Genomic DNA, 14,791 nt, shown 5'->3' with positions numbered 1-14,791 from the left:
GTTCCTCTATATTTTGGTGGTTAAAGTGAGCTTAGCAGGTATTGAGCTCAAAACTTCAGGGCTCTGGAATCAAACTGCTGTTGTCACCTGTGTTATTTGGTTTCACTTTGTATGAGGTGACAGCATTCAAGCCCTGACACAGTTGTCGAGCATCCTTCATTGATTCCAGTTTAGTGAAATTGCGACTTTCCCCAGGCTTTCCAGAGATTGTAGCTGATCCTCCTGTAACCTCCTTGGTCACCAGATTTGAAGGCCTCTTATATGCCCCCAGCAGATTGCGAACCTGATGGCTTCTGGCTGGGGAAAAACTCTAATTGATTTTGTGGGCAGACACGTGTCTATGACTGTTTTGATAAAGTTCTGTGACAACCGTGGTGTATTCATTCGGATCCAAAGATCGGTTCTTGAACACGGCCCAGTCCACTGATTCGAAGCAATCCAACAGCCTCTCCTCTGCTTCCTGTGTCCTCTTTGTTGTCCTAATCTCTGGAGTCTTGCTTTTCAGTCTCTGCCTGTATGCAGGTAGGAGCAGAACAACCAAGTGATCAGATTTCCTGAAATGCACTCCAGGCATGGAACGGTAGGCATTCCTTATCTTAGTATATTAGTAGTCTACTACATTGGGACTTCTGGTGCTATATTTTATATGCTGATTATAATTAGTAATTTCTTCAAGTAAGCCTGATTGAAAACTCTATGATATGAAATGTGTTGGAATGGACCATTTTTTGTTTGGCGACAGCATCATGCAATATCTCAAGCGCTTAACTACAGTTGACCACTGTACAGTTGACCAGTATACAAACTGCAGCCAGGATCATGAAGGAGAACTCTCTTGGTCAATAGAATGGTTGGCATTTGATTATTAGGTGTTTAAGGTTGGGGGGAACACAAGAACGACAAAACTGCCACATTGGCGCACAACAGATACTGTAGTTTATAATGAAACACAGACCTCCACCTTTTGCTTTTTTGAATCAGAAGTTCAGTCCATCATCTGTACTATGTATTGAGGGGCCTTTGTGTCTGTTTGTTGTATCTGGCATACTCTAAGTAAGTCACGTTTTGGTAAAACACAAAACACAACAATTCCTGATTTCCCTTGCCCTTAGGTCTTCAATTTTGTTCTCCAGTGACTGTACATTTTCTAACAAGATGCTGGGTACAGGGGGGCCTCATCCCTCTGCAACTCAGCCTGGCTTGGAGACTCTTCCTCCTGCTTTGCTTCCGGTGATGGTGATGAAACTTCGTCCCCTTAAGCTGAACATGAGAGGAAACTTCTTTACTCAGAAAATGGTGGGAGTGTGAAACAAATGGCTTAGCAGAATTGGTGGATGCAGGTTTGATTTCAACACTTAAGAGAAATTTGGACTGGTACATGGATGGGAGTGGTATAGAGGGAGTAATGTGGGTACAAGTTTCTGGGCAGATTAAGAATTTGGCACAGATTAGATGGGCTGAAGGGTCTGTTTCTGTGTTGTAGTCTTCTATGATTCTATGACTCTAGATTTCTGGCATTTGAACTCCATTGGAGGACTTTGAGGAGGGAATCCCTGCTACATTACTATTGCTCTGGTTTTGAAGGAAGTTTTAAAATGATCAAAACTTCACCTTCGTTAAACAGCAGAAATGAAAGCAGCAGTAAGTTATCTAACCTATACATTTTCTGCCATTGAATAAGGTCAAGGCTGACTTTTTTTTTAAATAGAAAATTCACTGTACTGAGTGAATAAATATTTTCATCTTGTTTCCCAATGTCAACAGCCTATTTTGAGAGTGTGATCTCATTTTTAGGCTTGAAAACTTTAACTCTGCATCTATTCTTCTGTGCTCCTTAAGAATTTTGTAAATTTCTCATACACTTATATTTCTAAGCTCAAGAGAGAGTTACCTTAGTCTCATTACACAAGTCTGCCAGGATCAATCTTGTGAATTTTCACTGTATACTCATTCCCTCGGTTGCAAAAATATTCCTTTTTGTAAGGGTTTACTGCTTCCTGCAATGGATATTGTTTTGGGAGAAGCTCTGCCCCTGCTGCAAGCCTTTGTAAGCAGCAATACTGAAGAGCCCACTGACACTACAGTTACAAAGCAAAAATATATTTGTAGATTAGAGCTACGTGGCCAGGATAAACACACAATGTTCTGATTAAAATGGAGAGAAAACAACTCAGAAACTCCCAGTTACCAAAACAAAAGTTGAAACTCATCCATTGAGATCCAATTTTCAGATTCAAGTAGGATAAATGCAGAATATCAGTAGATAATTAAATGTTAAGATAATCACAAAAGATGCATCTAAATGAGATAACTTTTAGCTTCTAATTACTGGGTACATGCCAGCTCCTAAGAACTGATCACATTCCCCTGCTATTTATTCTTGTTTTTTTTTGTTATACATCATCTGTTAAAAATATTAATCAACTTCAATTTTTAAGTTATTATGGATTTGAAATCCACTCCTGCTTCTGATATTAAAATCTGTAGCTTAATGTGTGAAACAAATGCTTTAAGGTCCTTTTGTTCTTCTGGTGCCGATCTTGAATTTATGCCACTGAGCAATACGTTTCTCTCTCACAGGAGCTGAAAGAAGAATTCATTATGCATCTCTTTCAAATTGGTTTAGAAGAGTGAGAGCATCCAGTTTGAGGCTCTTAGTTCTCTCAGGGGCCTGAATATAAGGGTACATCCAATATTCAGTCTTGTGCCTGGTTCTGATGCTGTGAGGGGCTGGCAGAGCATATTGACAAATTGCAAAAAATGTTCCATTGCTCAGAGTAACTGAATAAGGAATGTAACAGGGCAGCAGGCATTCCAGAAGTAGGCCATTAAGCATACCTGAACCCTGCTCGCATAGATTGATTTCCAGCTAAGTGAATTTTAGAGAAAGCTTGTCTTGTTAACACAAAATACTCTGCAGATGCTGGGGTCAAAGCAACACTCACAACACGCTGCAGGAACTCAGCAGGTTGGGCAGCACTCATGGAAATGATCAGTCAACGTTTCAGGCCGGAACCCTTTGTCAGGACTGAAGAGGGAAGGGGCAGAGGCCCTATAAAGAAGGTGGGGGGGGGAGACTACACATTCTTCATGCTTCATTCCTGAGGATGTTTGCCCTAATAAATGAAACAACCAACCTTGCTCTGCTGCCTTTAATAGGAAGTAGTACTCTGACCTGTGTACGGTGTGCATACATAGAGCGCACAAGAAAAGAAATCACCTGATGTTACAATTCAGCAGTATATGATGGAATCCTCAGCTTTTATGCTCTCCTACAGGAAAACATGTTGCCAACACTCATTTTAGCTTGTCTGAGGAATCATGCCTAATGTTTTGGAACATGTTTCACAGAGAAAAGTGAGGGAAAAATAATAAAGATGCTATTTTCATTGTGTGATTCTTTTCTTACCAGCAACTACTAAAAAAAAGCACCCTGTGAGTGCCTGGGTGCTGGTCTTTATTATCTCAACCCTCACTATGAAAGTAGCTAAATTAATGGCTCCAACAATTTTTTGACTCACCGTATGAGCAGTATGTTTTTCCGGGGAACCTCTTTGAGATCGCTGATGGAAGTAGTTTTCCCAGCAAAGCAGTAGTTGGGATTGTAGTCAGTCATAATGGTGGAAGTTCGCAGTTTGCTGAGTTTGTAATCAGGACTCTGCAGTTCCATCTGCATGGCTTGCAGCTCTTGGTGCTTGAGTCGGTACACTGTCAAAAAACATTTTTAACAGCTTATGAATGACCGTTTTTCATATTTAAAGATGAAGCATCAGTTGTTATGTGAATAATAAGACCATGTGAAAGCAAGCTAGCCCTCATTAAGGAGAACTGTTCTTTAGTTACTAACAGAATGAAATATTGGAAAGTGCCAGAAGCCTAGAGGGAAAAGTCCATTTTCTCAGTGTGTCATTGGAGGCACTGACCCAGGTATTATGTAGAGGATTGCCTTGTTATCCCTCAGGTGACAAGATGCTATGGCCAACACCTTCACTTTCTCAAAACTCTTAAGGAAATTCAACATGCCCCCAATGACCCTCACCAATCATTCAGATGCACCATAGAAAACACCTGTAAACAGCAGGAAAGAAGCTATCCCTGAGTCTGCTGGTACAGACTTCCAAGCAATTGCTAAGATGTAACACCACATGATTTTTTTTTCTTTTCTGAACGTACACAAGTCAGGGCACTGTTTCCTATTTGCAGCAACAATGGAAGATTGTTTTTTCTGTTAGGGCAGTGTTGATTGTTCTCAGTAAATGGAGCATATTTACAGCCCAACTACAAGCAACAAGAAAAGATTTTTTACATTTCACTTTACTGGAAATGCATCTAGATGAGCAGGATTCAATATGTTGAGTGGCCTCCTTCTGCAATGTTTCTCAACCTACTGCCTGGTTACATTCCATCCTCAGTTACCCTGAGCAAAGCTACTGGAGGCTGCAACCTTTTTGCAATTTGTCAAGGAGCTCAATGCGCACGTTGCAGCTCATCAGAACCAGGCACCAGGTACCATGAGACTCAGGCCCCCGTGGTAACTAAGAGCCTCAAACTGGACGTTCTCACACTTGTAAACCAATTTGGACAAGACACTTAAAAATAGAGAATTCTTTCAGGTCCTGTGAGGAAGAAGTGAATTGCTCAGTCTGGTTGGGCAACAACTTTGCATGGCAACTGCTCTAGCTCAAACCGCGAAGACTGACAGAGTTTTAAATACAGTCCTGTCCATCATGCAAACCAGCCTCCCCTCCATCGACTCCATCTGCAATTCTTCATGCCTCAGTAAAGCAGCCAGCATGATCAATGTCCACTCTCATGCTGGCCATTCTCTCTTCTGCATCCCCCCCCCCCCCAATGCTCATACCACCTCCCACCCCCCACCAAGCCATCAATCTGAAGATACAAGAGCTTGGAAGTCTCTAACACCAGACTCAAGAACAGCTGTCTTGCTATTTATCACTTTTGAACAGGCCTCTCATATACTAAAGGAGTGTTCTTTCTCTGATTACCTCCCTCATCAAGGCACTTCATTTGTTTACTGTGTTGCACTTTCTCTGTAGCTGTAGCACTTCATTCTGAATTCTGTTTTCTTGTTACTATCATGTTATGCCTGGATGGCATAAAAACACAGCTTTCTCCCTTTAGCTTTGTAAACATGGCAGTAATAAACAAATAAACCAACAATAAATCTATTAACTTCTCTTGGAATTCATCTGTCTTCAGTGTGCCACCAAAGCATTCCTTTGAGAAGGTTATTTTTAATGAAATTGGGATGGAAAGGACCTAAAGTTAGGGTTATTTTCTGGGTTGTGCTGGATTATAGAAAGGAATCCTTAGGTACCTCAACACAAACTATATCCCAAAGGTTGTACGCACCGATCATGATTCCTGAGAAGGCAAGCAGCAGAGCAGCTACCACGACCGACAACACAACAGAAAGCACAAGAGAAAATGGCAGGTGATTGTTCGGGGGCACTAGGCAAAAAGAGAGAGTATGAGAAAACAATCAACAAAGTAAGAGATCATCAGAATTATATTCCTGGTCTTACTCATCATCATCTGAATTGTATTCCTAGTCTTGCTCATCATCATCATCATCTGAATTATATTCCTGGTCTTACTCATCATCATCTGAATTGTATTCCTAGTCTTGCTCATCATCATCATCATCTGAATTGTACTCCTGGTCTTACTCATCATCATCATCATGATCTGAATTGTATTCATGGTCTTACTCATCATCATCATCTGAATTGTATTCCTGGTCTTGCTCATCATCATCCCAAATCTATTTATGAATTATGTTCTGGCCTCCACCTTTCATCATTAAGCTACCCAGGGTGCTCCTGGTTCCAGAGTTCTTCACCATCATCTTTGATCACTTCTTGGCCAACACATCTGTAGCACATCCAATGGTTTAATTTAGATTGTGAGGTTGGATATCCTGTAAGGTGCTTCACACTTAAGATACCCAGTGTTCTGATGGAAGATCTTTAGCCTGAAATACAAACAAGAAATTCTGGAAATGCCCAGTGAGCCAGGAACCTATGGTTCTTTGACTAGGAATTCGCTTTGTATATATGCTACCTGACTTGCTGAGTGTTTCCAGCATTTTCTGCTTTAACAGAAAACCCTCATTCCAATCATGAAATGCATAGATAGGGTAGACAGCTTGTTTCCTAGGGTGGAAGTGTCAAATACTAGAGGGCATAGCTTTAAGGTAAAAGGAGGAAAAATTTAAAGTGATTTAAAGAGGCAGTATTTTCCAGGCGCATAGAAAGTGGTGGGTGTCTGTCAGCTGCTGGCTGATGGAAGTTGATATAATAGCAATGTTTAGGTGGCATTTAGACAGGTACATGGATAGGAAGGGATACAGACTACAGAGGGGATTAGTTTGGACTGGTGCCACGGTTGAGCACTGACACGCTGGGCTGAAAGGGCCTGCTCCTGTGATCTTGCGCTCTACAAACCACCAGTGGTGACAGAAATGATATTGATGCTTGAGGCTGCTGCCCTTGCACTGATTCAAAACTTTAATTCTCTTTTTACTTCCAGAAATACTGTCTGGCCTGCCGAAATTTCACAAGAACTCCAAGAAACAGAAACAGGAGAGGACCACTCAGCCCCTCATGCTTGCTACGATATTTAGCAAGATCATGGCTAATCCTTTACCTCATAGTTACTTTTCAGCATTTACAGTTTCTGAGTTGAATATAATTCAGCAATTGTCCTGCACAACCCTGCAAGGTTGAAAATTCCAAAGATTCATGGTCCTCTGGTAAAGAAGTTTCTTCTCATCCTAGTCTTGAATAGTCAACCTATTATTTGAGACTTTGAGCCATGGTTCTAGACACCTTGGAATTTATCAAGCAGAGCCCCATAAAAACATCACTGTTCATTTTTACAAACTTTAGAGAAGATAGGCTTAATGCTTCCTCACAAGGCAATTTACTATCCTAAATACCAATCCGATGAAACTCTGTTGCATCCTGTCAGATGTTTATGTTTTCTTCTGCAGAGAGACCTGAACTATGCACAGGTGTGGGCTTAGCATGGTGCTACACAGTTAGAACAAGGTATCTCTATTGCTGTGGTCAAAAGACTATTGCCTTCCTCAATGTTTGTGTTTACAAATTAAATTTCATTTGTGTGCAAGGACATTGAAGACTCTCTGAACAATAACAATAACAATTTTCAATCCTTCTCCATTTAAAAAAGACTTCTCTGCCCAAAATGGACAACTTCTCATTTTTCCACATTCCTCTGCTATTTCTTCACTCTTTTAATTAGCCTGTACACATTCTTTTGAATCTACTGTTCATTTCCCTCTTAGCCTACTTTGCCACTCAACTTTGCAACACTAACAAAGGTAGATATATTACACTAGTTACACTTAGCCCCCTTATTCAAATCATTGATATAGCTCAGGACCCTGCAGTGATCCCACCTGTCAGAGTCTTCCAACTTGGAAAAGACTTGCTGATTTATATTCTGTTTTCTTCCCACTGACCTGTTCTCAATCCGTGCCAACATCTTACCCATGCTTCCTAAAGCAATTTAGTAACCTCTTGTGTGAAACAGCTTTGAAGGCCTTCTGAAAGTTCCCTTCATCTATCCCGTTGGTTACAAACTCAAAAAAAATTCTTAATATGATTTCAGTTTTTATTTCAGGTTTCCAGCAATCACAGTATTATATTTTTATTCAAAGGCATGCCACAACATAAATTTGTATACCGCCTCTCTTCTAGAAAAAGAATTCTGCTGAATTTGGCTATTTGGCTGAGAAGTATGTTATTTAAATATATCTCAAAGGGGGTTCAAAAACATGTCAAACTGGTACTCACGAATGCAGGTAACACTGTCTGAAGCCAGAATTTTTCCTGATTCGCACATGCAGACAAGTTCTTCTTTGATATAGTCAAATATACACTCATTATGTTCACAGTGGGTGCAATTTAAATGCAGCACAATTTCAACCTCCCCGTGGCTTTCTGTCACTGCGAGGAGAGAAAGGAACATGCAAGTAACAGAAACGAAGTGTGAGGGACGGAGAGATGAAGGCAGTTCAAGCAGTCGAGCAATGCAGGAAGGAATAGACAATCAAGGGATCAGTCACAAAGACTGAAGGGCAAGATGAGAGGGAAGACAAGACAACTTGCAGTATGGTCTGCACTGAAAATAAATAACATGATTTGACGTCATATTTATTACAGAGAAAAATGTCTAAATTACACTAGGGTAGATTTTAGCTTTCAACATCTGGCAGCATCTAGTTAAGCAAATGATTTGCTCAACACAGTCCATTTGATTTTCATTCTATTTGTTTATTAGGAGACATTTTTAGTTGTGTGGAGTGAAATTCATTGCACCCGGAGCATCTGATGATGACCTCCAGACTTCAACTTAATTTTCCCAAATGACAAAATTTTAATAGCGGCCATCTTCTCGAATGGATAAATGGTGGCTGTTAAAATGGAGCCTCGCGAAATATCTAGTCTATTATCTCTTGTGTCTGGTTATCAGTAATATTCCATGATATAATGTGGTTAGAATAGAACTGTTCACAGCTTTCACATACCTGCCAGTGCTGGTGTGTACAATTCACCAAATGGACTAATGTAAGAAACACCACAGGCACCATCTTTTTCTGGATGATTACCGTCAGACGCATTTCCACCTGTTGTTAATCAAACATTGTTTAATGCCTCTTATCATCCATCCATTATAGTGTCATATGATCAGAGAGTTTCACGCACAGAAATTCATGAAACACATGTTGAATTGGTCTCCAAATTGAGTATAAAATCAATAGATATATTTTATTTGCTTCACATCCAGAAACCTTAAGAAATTAGACATTATTATGTCATCATTTTGGAAGGAAATGCCTGGAATGGTGGTGACCTGTTTGTACCAAGGAAGTGCGCCGGGTCTGATTTTCAATTTATGTTGAGCTCTCTACTAGGATAGCAGTAGAGGTGACCTTAGCAGAATAACTCAGATGTTCTTCCAAATTTAAACTGGTAGGTACACACATAAATGTTGCTGGTGAACGCAGCAGGCCAGGCAGCATCTCTAGGAAGAGGTGCAGTCGACGTTTCAGGCCGAGACCCTTCGTCAGGACGGTAGGTACATTTATTTTATTTTATTTTATTTAGAGATACAGAGCAGAATAGACCCTTCTGGCCCTTTGAGCTGCACCACCCAGTAACCCCTGACAACCTCAATTTAACCCTGACAGGACAATTTACAATGACCAATTAACCGACCCAGCATGTCTTTGAACTGTGGGAGGAAACCGAAGGACCTGAAGCAAATGCACACATTCCTCAAGACTCCTTACAGAGGACACAGGGATTGAACTCTGAATTCCAATGCCCTGAGCTGTAATAACTTCATGCTAACCTCAGCACTGTCATGGCGCCCCACAGTATTGTGAATGGTTCACCATTTTGATTTTTAAAACGCAGGCCATTCACAATACAAGTTTCCCATGGTTCAATACTGCATTGCCACATAGAGCCGAGACTAGTGGAAATCTCATACATTCACATTAACACAGACAGGTGCATGGTTATGTGCAATACGCGTGTGCTATTGAGAAACTGGCTCTTGAGAAATACTATTTCCTCTGTGTAACTGAAAACTCCTCTGCACAAGAAAATAACCACATGATTAGTGAAACTGTTCATTTAAAAGGATCTAGCTATATGATATTATCATGTTTGAGCTTGGTGTAATCTATCCCTATGAATTGCCTAGAACACAATGGCTGACTGGTTCTTTTGTGAAATAGATTTGTCAAAGACAGGTTCCTCTTAACCTAGGTATGTGGATAAACTGGGTGAGTCAGTAACACAGAGTTAGAGACGAGTAGGGATACGATGATCTCGTTACATCTACATTTGTTAAATAGAATTATGATCAAGTTGATTAACATTAGTATACAAGAAAAATCAATACTCTTTCAGCCTCTTAATTGCCTGAGGCAACTTTCAGTATGCTATCTCTCCTATATCATGATATTTCTTCCACAAACTGTGTCAATGCAACAGCATTTGCTTGGAAAGAACGTTTGTTGTTTGCTATATATCCCAAATATCAAAGGGAGAAGAATGGAATAAAAGAAACATAAAGTAGATAAAGAAACATGCCACTATGTAGTTTCATGATAGGAAGGCAAATGCACAAAATGAGATACATGATATCAATTGAATATCATTGTTAGCCATTTCAGCCCTGAGAAAAAGCCTCTGACTATCCACACAATAAGTGCCTCTCATCATCTTATACACCTCCATCAGGTCACCTCTCATCATCCATCGTTCCAAGGAGAAAAGGCCAAGTTCACTGAACCTATTCTTATAAGGAATGCTCCCCAATCCAGGCAACATCCTTGTAAATCTCCTCTGCACTCTCTCTATAGTATCCACATCCTTCCTAGAGTGAAGTCACCAGAATTGAACACAGTACTCCAAATGGGGTCTAACTAGCTGTAACATTACCTCACATTACCTCACCGGGGTAGGACAAATAGTGAATGGTAAGGCACTGAGGAGTGTGGCAGAACAGAGAGATTTGAGAATATAGATCCATAATTATTTGAAAGTGGTGTCACAGGTAGACAGGTTTGTTAACCTTTTGGCATATTGACCTTCATATATCAGAGCATTGAGTACAGGAACTGGGCTGCTATGTTGAAGTTGCGTAAGATATTGGTGAGACCCAACTTGGAGTGTTGTGTGCAGTTTTGATCTCCTACCTACAGAAAAGATGTAAATAAGGATGAAAAAGTACAAAGAAAATTTACAAAGATGTTATCAGGACTGGAGGACCTGAGTTATAAGGAAAGATTGAATAGGCTGGGATTTTACTCCTTGGAACATAGAAGACTGAGAGGAGATTGATACAAAATTATGAGGGGTATGGAGAGGGTAAATGGAAGCAGGCTTTTCCCAGCGAGATTGGGTGAGATTAGGACCAGAGGTCATGGATTAAGGGTTAAAGGTGAAATGTTTAAAGGAAAATGAGGGGGAATTTCTTCACTCTGTGGTTGGTGAGAGTGTGGAATGGGCTGCCAGCGGAAGTCCTGGATGCAGGTTTCGATTTCAACATTTAAAAGAAATTTAGATAGGTACATGGATGGGAGAGAGATGGAGGGCTATGATCCAGGTACAGGTCAATGGGACTAGGCAGATTAATAGACTGGCATGAAGTAGATGTGCCAGAGGGCCTGTTTCTGTGTTGTAGTGTCTATGAATGAGCTGCCAGAGGAAGTCGTCAAGTAGGGTACGGTTGCAACATTTAAGAGGCATTTTGATTGGTACATGGAGGGATGAACCACACACAGACATCTGAGACTAGCAGGTGGGATGCTGTCGTCAGCATGGATCTGTTGGGCTTGTATTACCCTGTGACTCTATAAGGATAACTATAAGATGTTACTGGCATCTTGCAGACTGTCCTCTACTGTATCTTCCCTTCCACCTTCTCAACCTGCTGCTTACTTTCAAAGCATTCTTGGTTGACTCCATTTTGTCAGGTGTCCACATGCAGCATGGTTCTGGTGAAGGTGACAGACTGATTGTCAGCCAATGTGAGCAATTGGGCTTTGCTAAGTAATTCTGCTGCACGAGCAAATTCTGACGGCATAAAAGTATCCATGTGAATATTATTAGGATTCACAAGCAGAGGAGGCATATCTATGCCCATCAATGGGATTTAATTTAAGTTGTTCTATTTTCACCCAACAGTCTCAATTGTTCTTCAGAGCTTGCAAGAGCCGATCCAAAATAGGATTGGAGTATTCAGCCTATTGCAAGTGTACTCGTACTAGGTAAATAAAGCTTATGCTGCACAAGTGGGGAGAGACAATTTGTTAACAAATGCAGAGTCAGTGATTAACATAGCCCACTGATTCCATTAATCGTGGGAGAAATCAATTTAGTGCTAATAGTGGTTGATTTCTGGAATGGAATTGAACTGGATTTATGGATCAGTAAGTTGAAAAATCAACCAGGGGACAGGTTATGTTAAATTTAGTATTGTGCAACGATAAGGGGTTTAATTAACAATGGACTCACTGGCAAATAATGACTGAAAAAAAATAGAATCTGACATTAAGTTTAGAAGCAAGTCTGAAACCAGGGTTTTCATTCTAAACAAAGGAAGCTACAAATACAGATTGACTGTGGTGGGTTGGGAAACTACAGTATAGGTGCGACAGTTGTCAGACTTCGGCCATCTTTAAAAAAAAAAGTGCACAATTTACAAAAAAAAATTAGAAATATGCTCCAGCTATAACAAATCAAAGAAAGTATAAATTTGGAAGAAAGGGCAAATAAAATTGAGGAAAAAAATGAGACTGAGGATTGGGATTATTTTAGAATTTAGTAAAGGAGGAGAAATAAATTGTTAAAAAAAGTGAAATAACAAAAGCATAAATATACTTAGACCCTCCTCTGGTATGCAAAGGAAAGACCAGTGAGGGAAAATGTAAGTCCTTTCGAGACACAAGCAGGAGAATATGTAATGAAGAAGAAAATAGCAGAGGAATTAAAAAAAAAGAGCTTACACATGTCTTCACAGGAGAATAGCACAAAGAAATGGATCTGAATATTGGTGAAATTATGCTGAGGTAGAAGATCAGCTATGTAAGGCAGTACAGACTCAAGAGACCAGATGGTGTACTCTTTCTTCCGTTTCATCTAAGGTACAGGAGCCTTACGTTCCACACCACCAAGTTTAGGAACAGTAATATCCTTACATAAGAACATAGGAAATAGGAGCAGGAGTAGGCCATCCAGCCCATCGAGTCTGCCTGGGCATTCAATAAGATCATGGCTGATCTGTCCGTAAACTCAGCTCCATCTACCTGCCTTTTCCCCATAACCATTAATTCTCCTACTATGTAAAAACCTATCTAACTGCTTCTTAAATATATTTAGTGAGGAAGCCTCAACTGCTTCCCTGGGCAGAGAATTCCACAGATTCTCCACTCTCTGGGAAAAACCGTTTCTCCTCATCTCTATCCTAAATCTTCTCCCCTGAATCTTGAGACAATGTCTCCTAGTTCTAGTCTCACCTACCAATGAAAACAATTTTCCTACTTCTATCCCTTTCAAAATTTTGTATGTTTCTATAAGATCCCTGCTCATTCTTCTGAATTCCAGAGAGTATAGTCCCAGGCAACTCAATCTCTCCTCATAGGTTAACCCCTTCATTCCTGGAATCAACCTGGTGAACCTCCTCTGCACTGCCTCTACAGCCAGTATATCCTTCCTCAAGTATGGAGACCAGAACTGCACACAGTACTCCACGTGCGGCCTCACCAGTACCATGTATAGTTGCAACATGACCTCCCTGCTCTTGAATTCAATCCCTCTAGCAATGAAGGCCAACATTCCATTTGCCTTCTTAATAACCTGTTGTACCTGAAGGCCAACTTTTTGTGATTCATGAACAAGCACTCCCAAATCCCTCTGCACAACAGCATACTGCAATCTTTCACCATTTAAATAATAATCTGCTCTTCTATTACTCCTTCCAAAGTGGATGATCTTGCATTTACCAACATTGTATTCCATCTGCCAGTCCTTTGCCCACTCACTTAACCTATCTATATCCCTCTGCAGACTCTCCACATCCTCCGTACAATTTCTTTTTCCACTCAGTTTAGTGCCATCAGCAAATTTTACTACACTACACTCAGTCCCCTCTTCCAAATCATCAATGTAAATGGTAAACAGCTGCAGGCCCAGCACTGACCCCTGCAGCACCCCACTCACCACCAACTGCCAACTGGAAAAACACCCATTTATACCAACTCTCTGCCTTCTATCGGTTAACCAATCCACCATCCATGCCAATACACTTCCTCCAACTCCATGCATCCGTATCTTATTTATAAGTCTCTTGTGTGGCATCTTATCAAATGCCTTCTGGAAATCCAAGTATACGACATTTGCCGTCTTCTAATCCACCAGGACCTGCCCAGAGTCTAGACAGTTTTGATAAATAATTACCAACACGTTCACTATAACCTCCGTCAATTCCTTTAGCACCCTGGGATGTGTCCCATCAGGACCAGGGGATTATCTACCTTCAGGCCCTCTAGTTTGCTCATCACTATCTCTTTAGTGACAGTGATTTTATCAAGGTCTTCACCTCCCATTTCGTCCATAACATCCTTCTTTGGCATATTAGATGCGTCCTCCACCGTGAAGACAGACACAAAATAGTCGTTCAATGCCTCAGCCATTTCCTTATCACCCAATATCAATTTTCCCTTCTCGTCTTCCAAGGAACCTACGTTGACTTTAGCCACCCTCTTCTGCTTTATATATTTATAAAAAAAACTTCTGCTGTTTTTATACTTTGTACTAATTTACTTTCATATTCTATCTTCTCTTTCCTTATTTCTTTTTTAGTTGTTTTCTGTTGCTTTTTAAAGTTTTCTCTATCCTCCAGTCTCCCACTACTCTTTGCGACTTTGTACACATGAGTTTTTAATTTGATACTATTTTTTATTTCCTTAGTTATCCAAGGCTGGCTCTCCCTGCACTTACTGTCCTTACTTTTGACTGGAAGCATGACCTTAACCATCAACCATCAGGCTCCTAAACCTGCATAACTTCACTCACCTCAACTCTGAACTGATTCCACAATGTATAGCCTCTTTCAAGGTCCCTACAACTCCTATTCTCAGATTTATTTATTTCTATATTATTACTTTATGCTTGTACAGTTGATGGTTTGCCAGTCTTTGTGTATAGTTTTTCCATTGACTCTATTG

The 14,791-nt window shown here is 40.4% G+C and overlaps 1 protein-coding gene across 1 annotated transcript in view; it reads right to left on the bottom strand.

The window, feature by feature from the left end:
- LOC140202164 (ALK tyrosine kinase receptor-like) overlaps positions 1-14,791 on the bottom strand; it is a 328,364-nt gene that overhangs the window by 66,445 nt on the left and 247,128 nt on the right. Inside the window, exons 9-12 of the mRNA XM_072267037.1 lie at positions 8,576-8,674; positions 7,842-7,994; positions 5,374-5,472; positions 3,522-3,708 (exon numbers count right to left, since the gene is read on the bottom strand). Of these exons, the coding sequence (XP_072123138.1) occupies positions 3,522-3,708; positions 5,374-5,472; positions 7,842-7,994; positions 8,576-8,674 (538 nt within the window). The remainder of the gene's footprint in view (positions 1-3,521; positions 3,709-5,373; positions 5,473-7,841; positions 7,995-8,575; positions 8,675-14,791) is intronic.

Source organism: Mobula birostris, chromosome 8 (genome assembly GCF_030028105.1).
Source record: "Mobula birostris isolate sMobBir1 chromosome 8, sMobBir1.hap1, whole genome shotgun sequence".
Lineage (NCBI taxonomy): Eukaryota > Metazoa > Chordata > Chondrichthyes > Myliobatiformes > Myliobatidae > Mobula > Mobula birostris.
The sequence above is the reverse complement of the archived record's forward strand: the minus strand, read 5'-3'. Positions and strand labels throughout refer to the sequence as shown.